The sequence below is a fragment of the Somniosus microcephalus genome, chromosome 13 (genome assembly GCF_052327205.1).
Source record: "Somniosus microcephalus isolate GS21.2 chromosome 13, FLI_Smic_1.0, whole genome shotgun sequence".
Taxonomy (NCBI): domain Eukaryota; kingdom Metazoa; phylum Chordata; class Chondrichthyes; order Squaliformes; family Somniosidae; genus Somniosus; species Somniosus microcephalus.
In genome coordinates, this window is record NC_140999.1 from 42,325,485 (window position 1) to 42,335,429 (window position 9,945).

The 9,945-nt window shown below is 42.1% G+C and overlaps 1 protein-coding gene across 2 annotated transcripts in view; it reads right to left on the reverse strand.

Moving 5' to 3' along the window:
• The window catches only part of tmem259 (transmembrane protein 259), an 83,720-nt gene extending 76,703 nt beyond the window's left edge, over nucleotides 1-7,017 (reverse strand). Inside the window, exon 1 of one of the 2 annotated variants that reach the window (XM_086004823.1) lies at nucleotides 6,536-7,017. In XM_086004823.1, the coding sequence (XP_085860949.1) occupies nucleotides 6,536-6,715 (180 nt within the window). In that variant the 5' untranslated portion in view covers nucleotides 6,716-7,017. The remainder of the gene's footprint in view (nucleotides 1-6,535) is intronic. The other variant, XM_086004822.1, reaches the window with a different exon arrangement.
• Nucleotides 7,018-9,945: the final 2,928 nt, after the last annotated feature.

Sequence of the window (9,945 nt, forward strand, 5' to 3'; positions counted from 1 at the left end):
ATTTACTCTGTGTATCTAAAAATAGAATTCAGAAATCACTCAGTCAGTCATAACATCAATATACTCACAGAAAACCAGTCTCTATTTTTCAAATTGACCTCCAAGGGTCTACAAGAAGTATGGCGACCGATTACAATATAAATCATGGGGTGGGAGCAACTGCATGGAGGTAACTGATCTGTTTCAGCAATGCGCTCTTGGTACCTGATGATTAAAAGATAGAAAAAACTGCAACGCACTCGAAGAGCTGTGGCTTTTCCAGTTTTGTGCATTCCTATATTAATAGAGGTATCGTGGAATATATTTCCGAGACACGGAAACTGGCCCGATGGATTGCAATCATCTTTTCTGGTCCTGTACATTCCTATGACTACGAACATTAAGATAAAATTGCTTGTAGATACACCAGCAATTGTAGGTAAAAATTCAGAATTTTTCATAGAAAACAGGCACACTCTGCGTGCAGAATGTCGGAAGGTAAAATTTGCTAAATGAATGATTTAAGAAATAGTTCATGTTTAACTCATCCTACTTAAATTAGCTTTTAGGACAATAGACCCAACAATTCAAGTTTATATTTCTTTTTCCTATCTCTTCCGATTCCTCCTCTCTTTTACATGGATAACTCAAAAAGCACTTCAATTTTTCCTAAAGACAGAGCTCTACCAGTTATGCCAAGAATGGAAATGTTATATGTTATACTCTGTAGTACAGGTCTGTGCAATACCAGGGGTCGCCGAGTGATACATTTCAAATCAGAAGGTTGTGCATATCAATAGCAGGATTTCTCCAGAGATGCAGTTTGGAAACTGACAATCCCATGAGATTCTGTTTCTCGGAAACCACGTCCACTGTGCTCACTGCTGTTGCTGGACAGAAATCAGTGTTTGTTTTGACACCAAATTTTAATCCAGGATTAAAAGATCACCTACCCTCCAAATAAACTAACATGTATTGGGTTAACAATCTGCTACAATTACATACCAATGTTTTACACATTTTAAACTAAAGGAAGGAAAACAGTTGAGGGAAATTTGCAGAAAAGTTTATTTCCTTTTTTGTTGACCATCACATCTTCAGCAGACCTAGGAAGAATATCAATTTTAGTATAAATAAATAGATATATAAAAGACAAGATTTGTTCATTCAATCCCCTTCTCTACAGTACAAATTCATTAGCCTTTCAAAGGCCAGTATGATTTCACTACTCTCCAGCTTGAATTTTCAGTGAAATATAAATATTTCTATAGGGGAGCATTGATATACTTCCTAGATCTTATCTTCAGAAAAAACAAACTTGAAGCAAAAAAAATTTTTTGACAAAAAACTTATCAGATTATTTTAGTGCATCTTTAAAGGTTATCGCCAGCAGTACCCTAATTAAAAAGTATCAAAATTGCTTAGTCAATTCCTTTCTGTCTTTTTAAGGGGGAATAAATTATTTTGTATAAATAGTCAGTTGATGGGGAACCATGCTGAGATACAGGCCTGAGAAATAGGCAAGGGAGCAGAACTAACACACACGGTTGATATGACTTGGCCATTGTGGCAGCTTTCTCTGCACACCCTTTTCCTCCCAAATTTACACTGAGGTAAGGACCATCAGCTCAGTTCCCTCACAAATCTGTGAGCTGCACTGCTCCGAGCAAGTTTTCATGAGCACGCAACAGCATCACCATTTAGACAAAGCATATTCAAAGTACAGCCATGGTAACTTCAACTTGTTTGTTGCCACTGTCTTTAAACATTTTTCTTTACTGTATGTGAATTAGTATGCATCATTTTACCTACGGTAGCAAAGTGGTTATGTTACTGGACTAGTAATCCAGAGGCCTGGACTAATAATCCAGAAGACACGAGTTCAAATCCCACCACGGCAGCGGGAGGGAATTTAAAATCAGTTACTTCAATAAATCTGGAATTAAAAAGCTAGTATCAGTAATGGTGACCATGAAACTACCGGATTGTCGTAAAAACCCAACTGATTCACTAATGTCCTTTAGGGAAGGAAATCTGCCATCCTTACCTTGTTTAGCCTATATGTGACTCCAGACCCACAGCAATGTTGGTGACTTTTAACTGCCCTCTGAAACGGCCGAGCAAGCCACTCAGTTGTACCAAAGCACTATGACAAAGTCAGCACTGAGGGAGTACCTTCACCACACGGACAGCAGCGGTTCAAGAAAGTGGCTCACCACCACCTTCTCAAAGGGCAATTGGGGATGGGCAATAAATGCTGGCCTTGCCAGCGACACCCACATCCCATGAACAAATTTAAAAATATTTCCAGACTTATATCAAAGTGTCCCAAAGTCAAGACAATGATAGGAACATTTATTCAACTTATATAAAATAAAACAAAAACACACTGGCAGTTCATCTCATCTAAACTTTTTATACCATTATAACTATGTTAAAGTGTTGGGTCATTTGATTGAAATTTGATGTTATGAAATCATACAGAATGACTGTTACACTTTTTGGATATAACTAACTGTGCACAGCCATATTCAAATTTAGGCCCATTTCAATTGGACACTGAGAAGATGTGACAGGATGAATGGAAATATAGTCGGAAAGGAGAGCTGTTGAGAAAAGAGGATACTGAAAAATTTGGGACAGTGCTTGTAAGGGGCATTAATGGAAGAAACAGTGACCAATACCAACACATAGAGGGTGAAGGGGCAATAAGAAGATAGTCAGGGGAGGGGCAAGTGGAAGGAAAAACTAAGGATGAAGTGAAATTTGACAGCAAAAGATTAGTAAATAAAAATTACAGATGGGAAAAGACAGAGGTTAGCACAACGATGATAAGGTGGCATATAAGTAGTCATAATGTAGAACTAAGCATCATTCACAGATGGGATAAATTTTGGTATCGCCACATTGTGCTAAAAAAACTGACTTTTCCATTCATCAAGGTCAGTATTAGGGAATTAAAGAATTTTTCACTTTTAATATCCAGAATCAAGCATCTATATGGTATAGCTCCCTATATTCTGACCCAAGAGTGTGCCTTCAACACACAGAAAAGCATCCAGTATTATTTTTAGCCTATTTCTGTCACCAGTAACTCTTTAAAACTCGAGTGAGATTGCCAATTCTTTCTGCAGTTTAGGCCTGCTTTCACTGTGAACTGGTTGAACCTATAAACTAATTTTCTCTCAGATTCTTACAGCCACTAGAGGAATACCTTCATCGCTTTTGTTGGATTAAACTCAGGTCCCCTTGCTAACCCACTGTGCCAGTTGTGTACTATAGTAAAAGTAGAAGTGCCATCACACGCACTAGGCCAGCAAGCTCACCAATTCCAGGAGCTGTGACGAAGATTTACACAATATAATACAATATTACATCTACATCAGTAAGTAGCATTGCTATTATTGGAGCGGGCTTCCTATACACTCGCTATAAAGAGATATAGGGGTAAGACGTAGAGACATAAAAGGGCCTACTACGCTGTTTAAAGAGGACACACATATCCAGTTTCAAGTATAGCCAGGATTGTATTATTACAGATCTGGTCCTAGCCTGGGGTGCTACAAGTGGCCTTAGTGCATCTGGGCTACAAAGGGAAACAAAACAAAAAATCAGGAAGGGTTCCCACTCTGAGCTGCTATCCAGTATTGGAAAGTGCATGTTTGTGCATCAAGTGAGACGAGGATCAGGCTCAACTGCGTCACCCCCAAGGGTGGATAGCCAAACACTCACTGCCTAGGCTCATGCAGGGCTCTGGCCTGCCAAAACTGCTATTTTTAATATGAAATGAAAGCAGGCCTTTGGATCTGTGGGCTTAGAAGGACCTAACCCTACTGGAATACAAACAAGTGTCTCTACTTAAAGGGGAACATGACTATAATTTCCTTGGGGGGTGGGGTAGTTAGACCAGCTAAACCCATTTTAAAAAGCTTAAATTAAAATGGTATTTTTTTCCCAGTGACTACACTTCCAAGAGTAATTCATGTGAAGCACGTTGCAATGTCCCGAGATGTAATAAGGTGCGATAGAAATACAAGCGTCTCAGCCAAATGGACTGTGTGTAACATCCTAAAGTTTCAGGAGTGGGACGTCGAGACCGATTGATCTGAAATGGTCAAAGTGCAATAAATCATTAACCATTATAGACAGAAATATTTCAACACGAATAGTTACATTTTGTTTCCTGGCACAATTAGTCAATGGATAACCAAGAATAGGAATGTTTCAGGTGTAACCCTTCAGCAGAACATCGGTATAAAGGAATTGGTGGTTTATCCTTCTGCTGGTTAAAGAGAGAGAATTGCAGCAGAAGGGTATATTTGCCCACTCTTGGAAGGTGAAATTCTTCTTTTCGATAACTTTAGTAAAGTTGGAGTACAGAACAAGATTTCTAGTTTCTTACTCATCAATTTGTTGTGAAACTGTGAACAGGATGAATCTCATTCTCATTGCTGTTATTTCCCCATCTCCCCTGAAATCACTGGTTCATGCTGAGAAGGCAGGAGGGGAGATAGTGGTATGAATTCCAGCCACCCTCCCAAGTGATCATTAGTCACATGTGGCCTGGACAGTGAGCTGAAACAGGCTTTTCAAACTCAGAGTGTTCTATAGACTTAGATGATGGGATAGAGAGCCACAGTTTGCCGGTGACACAGAGACAGTTAACATTGTAAGCAGTGTAGATGGAATCATAAAATTACAAAGACATTAATAGATTAAGCAAATGGGCAAAAATGTGGCAAATGGATTTCAATGTAGGCAAATGTGAGGCCATCCATTTAGGATAGAACAGGGTACTTTCTAAATGGTGAAAAGCTAGAAACAGTGGAGGTCCAAAGAGACTTGGGGGTCCAGGTATATAGATCATTAAAATGTCATGGACAGATACAGCAAATAATCAAAAAGGCTAATGGAATGCTGGCCTTTATATCTAGCGGACTAGACTACAAGGGGGTAGAAGTTATATTACAGCTGTACAAAGCCCTGGTTAGACCACACCTGGAGTACTGTGAGCAGTTCTGGGCACCACACCTTAGGAAGGATATATTGGCCTTGGAGGGAGTGCAGCGTAAATTCACCCAAATGATACCTGGACTCCATTTCAATTTCAATTTTATTTGTCACATAACCAAATACAACAAGTGAAATCCAGTCAGTGAAATGCTTTTTTCTTAACGAGCCGAGCGCACCAAGCAGCAAAGGACACTTAGCTGCCTGGTATGCACGGAGCCCGCAAGGACGGCAGCCATCTTCATCGGCGCCATCACAATAGGGTCCGCTCTCGCCTCGCTCCGCCTTTCCCGCACTCCTGCCCGACTCCAAGGGTTAAATTACGAGGAAAGATTACACAAACTAGGGTTGCATTCCCTGAAATTTAGACGGTTAAGGGGTGATTTGATCAAAGTTTTCAAGCTATTAAGGGAAACAGATAGGGTAGATAAACAGAAACTATTTCTGCTGGTTGTGGAGTCTAGGACTAGGGGGCATAGTCTAAAAATTAGAGCCAGGCCGTCCAGGAGTGCAATCCTATCTTTCTCCAGAAACACATAGTTCTCTCTTGCCAAAGTAGGATGAAGGGACACAGATTTAGTTATAGACAATTTAGGACTGATATCAGGAAGTTCTCTATCATACAGAGATTGACCCTGGATAGAGTCATGAACAAAGAAACCCTGGAATCATTGAGGAGCCAAATTGGAATGGGGGGACTTTAGGGTTATTCTGGATGGATTGACAAAGATAGCCTTCCTCATCTTTTTAAGATGTGATGAGGGTTTCTGTCTCTACCACCCTTTTGAGGGACTGGAACTAACTGCCTTAAAAGGGTGGTAGAGGCAGAAACCCTCATCACATTTAAAAAGTACTTGGACATGCACCTGAAGTGCTATAACCTACAAGGCTACGGACTCAGCTGGAAAGGGGGATTAGGCTGGGCAGCTCTTTTTTGGCCGGCATGGACACGATGGGCTGAATGGCCTCCTTCTGTGTTGTAAATTTCTGTGATTCCGAGTGGTTAGGAAACACTTCTACATGTGCAAAGGGTGGTAGAAGTTTGGAACTCTCTTCCTGATGCTAGGTCAATTGTTAATTTTAAATCTGAGATTGATTGATTTTTGTTATCCAAAAGGTATTAATGGATATGGACCAAAGGCAAGCATATGGAGTTAGGTCACAGGTCAGCTATGTTCTGACTGAATGGTGGAACAGGCTCGAGGGGCTAAATGGCCTCCTCCTGCTCCTATTTCTTATGTTCTTACATAGTCATCCTAACCAATAACCTTCCACATAACCATTATTGTATTGCCCCCAACCCCTGCCTGCAAACATTATGCAATCAGAATGTAGTGGCTTCACAAATTATACTATGCATGGGACCATAAAATGAAACTTATATTAAATAAGGGAAGTGTTTAATGGGAATCCTAGGCATCATGCCAACATACAACGGCGCGCATGCGCTCAACTCCGTGGCCCCATAACAACCCCCTTCTCCTCCCCGGGTCCTCCTCCCCATCCCTCACCCCGGTACCCCCAACACTGAAACAACAACATTAACCTTCAGCAGCACGAAGAACTCGAACATTCTCCGGAAGGACGGGGGAAACACCCTGGCGTATGTCACGGCCATCTTGAAGAAGAGTGCATGGAAGAGCCGGTCGCGGACATTGATGAGCGGGTTCGGGTTCAGGTTGTTGTTCCTCACCCGGTTGGGGTTGTTGGGTTGATTTTCCGACATTTTCCTCAACTCGAGCGGACGATCAAATTTTTTTTTTTCCAGTTCAAAATAGAGTTGTTGAGTTTCTGTCCCGAACAGTGTTATGTCCACCAAAAAAAAAATCACCTTCGCAGCCGGACTAATTTTTACAGTTTTCCCCCTTCCCCAGCCGTGCTCCAAGCTCCGTCTACCAGACCCGCCGTTTCCCACACTGCACCGCGCACACAGCCCCACTCCAACTCCCAACCATAGCGCCCTCGCAGGCTGGGAGGAATTACTGCACACAGACCGCACACTGTCCTCCCCTCCTCTCCTCTTCCTCAGCTTCGCGGAGGAGTTACTGCATCTCACACTCTGCAGCTCAAAAGATCGGTGGGGACTTCACTGTATATGTAGGACTTTTTGAATTATGCACATCATTAGAAGAATAGTGTACTCTTTTGATGGGGTGTTTAAACAACTTGACTGTAAATTAATAAAACTTTAAATAAAACTTAACAAATCAAATTAAAATTTTGTTGTCCGAATTGATAATGCACTCCAGTCCCCGCGGTGCCCACCGGTCGCGGAAAACCTCAAGCGTGCCGGCGGACACCGCATGCTCCATCTCCAGGGCCACCCGGGCGCGGACTTGGCCGCAGAAGAGAGGCAGGCAATCGGGCCGAACGACCCCCTCGACCGCCCGCTGCCTGGACCAATTTAGAAGAATAGTGTAAAGTATTGCAGAAAATTATTGCTAAAATATATTCTACTAACTTCACAATATCTACAAAATTATTTTTATATTTCCATCGACATGGTAAAATCAGAATCTGAAACCAAAAACATCATGCAAGACATAAAATCATTTTTCCGCCTGTCATGTCTTAGGAAATCGGACAGTGTAATTTCAGACACCGTCAAGCATTTCTAGGTCAGGCATAGTGAGACTCATGTACCTTCCACCCCACCAGCCTCCACATTCAATGGATCCTCGTCCGCCATTTCCGCAACCTCCTGTGTGATGCCACCACCAAACGCATCTTCCCCTCCCCTTTCAGCACTCCAAAGGGACCGTTCCCTCCATGACACATTGTTTCATTCCTCTATCACCCGCAACACCCCCTCCCCTTCCCACGACGCCTTCCTGTGCAAGCGCAGGAGATGCAACATCTGCCCTTTTACCTATTTCCTTCTCACCTTCCAGGGCCCCAAACACTTCTTCCAGGTGAAACAGTGATTTACTTGTTCTTCTTTCAATTTAGTATACTGTATTCGCTGCTCACAATGCGGTCTCCTCTGCACTGGGGAGACCAAACGCAGATTGGGTGACCATTTTGCGGAATACCTCCGTTCAGTCCATAAGCATGACCCCGAACTTCCGGTTGCCTGTCACTTTAATTCTCTGGTCCACTCCCACTCTGACCTCTCTGTCCTTGGCCTACACTGTTTTAATGAAACTTAACGTAAGCTTGAGGAACAGCACCTCATCTTTTGATTAGGCATTTTACAGCCGTCTGGACTCAACATTGAGTTCAACAATTTCAGATCATAACCACTGCCCCCATTTTTTCGGATGGCAGCTGTTGCTGATGATTCTGATATTCCCATTTACACCTCCTCTGGACCCAACTTTTGTTTCTTTACTTGTCCCATTACTGTCTCCTTTTGCCTTGCACCATCATCTCTTTTGTCATTTAATCTCTCCCGCCTTCCATCCTATCACAGGCCTTCTTTTTGTCCTTTCTTCCCCTCCCCTCTTTCCCTGCCTCTGCACTTGCTTAAAATCTGTTACATCTCGAACTTTTTCCAGTTCTGACGAAAGGTCTCTTTCCAGTTTCTCTCTTCACAGATGCTGCCTGACCTGCTGAGTATTTCCAGCATTCTCTGTTTTTATTTCAGATTTCCAGCATCCGCAGTATTTTGCTTTTGTAATACTGAGACTCATATATTGGTTAAAAAGTTTAACCTGCGAGCTGTGCTGATGGCTGTGTTGGTAAAGTCAATGCCATACAGACCAGAAGATTGTATCCCTGATCCGTCCTGAGTTAGCTGCTGTAATAGTAGAGGTGTTACCATTGAATTTAGTGCCACAATTGTGCATGATGGGTGAGGCTTGACTGTGATCCCTACAGTCATCACAGTCTGCTGAGATTCACTGTTTATGTTCACCCATGAAGGATGATCACTTAGGCAAAGTACCAGAGGGTGGCCGCCATCCATAAACAGTTACTGTGTCAGCTTGGCTCGTCTGGTAATACTGTCAGCTCTGACTCAGAAGGTTCATGGGTTCAAGTCTCATTCCAGGACTTGAGCATTTAATCTAGGCTGATACATCATGCAGTACTGAGGGATTGCTGCATTATTAGAGGTGCTATTTTTCAGATGAGACAGTAAACTGAGGCCCTGTCTGCTTGTTGGGGTGGGCATAAAAGATACCATTGCACTATTCAACAAAGAGCATTGGCGTTCTCCCTGTGTCCCGGGCAATGTTTATCTCTCAACCAACATGGCCATCTTATTTGTTGTTTGTGGGATCTTCTTGTGTGCAAATTGGCTGCCACACATGTCTATATAACAGCAGTGACTACACTGGTTGCCAAGGACTCTGGGAAGTCCCCAGAATGTGAATGACACTATATAAATACAAGTCCTTTTTTACCCCTATAAAATTCCATGCCTACGCTAGAGGGGTAAAGAAAACTAATTGGATGAAACAGGACTAAAAATGTAACATATTTACATGGATCTCACTTTGAGGATCTAAATGCATCTTTGTTTTTAACCAATCTCACTCTTCTGAGTCATAGCACTCATAACATTTGACCAGATTGCAGCTCTGTTATATGGGTTTCATTTATATTGGTGGAGACATATCTATAAAATAAAACTTGAAGGGGGGAAAAGGGGCTGTAGGGAGAGAGCAGGGGAGTGGGACTAATTGGATAGTTCTTTCAATTAGCCGGCACTTGCGCGAAGGGCCGAATGGCCTTTTTCTGTGCTGTATGATTCTATGAAAACAATTTACAGTTATTATCTTATGATTCAGTTTGTCCTGGTTACATTTTGGTCTTTTCTATCCTTCCTACTCAATTTTTCACCCTCCTTGTTTTGGATTACACTTTTGCCTTTTGAGAGCATCTTCACTAGCCTTGATATCTCGGTCAGCTTTCAGTAACATGCCCAGAATAACACCCAGAACAACCTTTCCATTAAATATTTTTAGCTACTAGAATAATCCTGTGCCTCCATAGCATCTCTCTCCTGTCTTT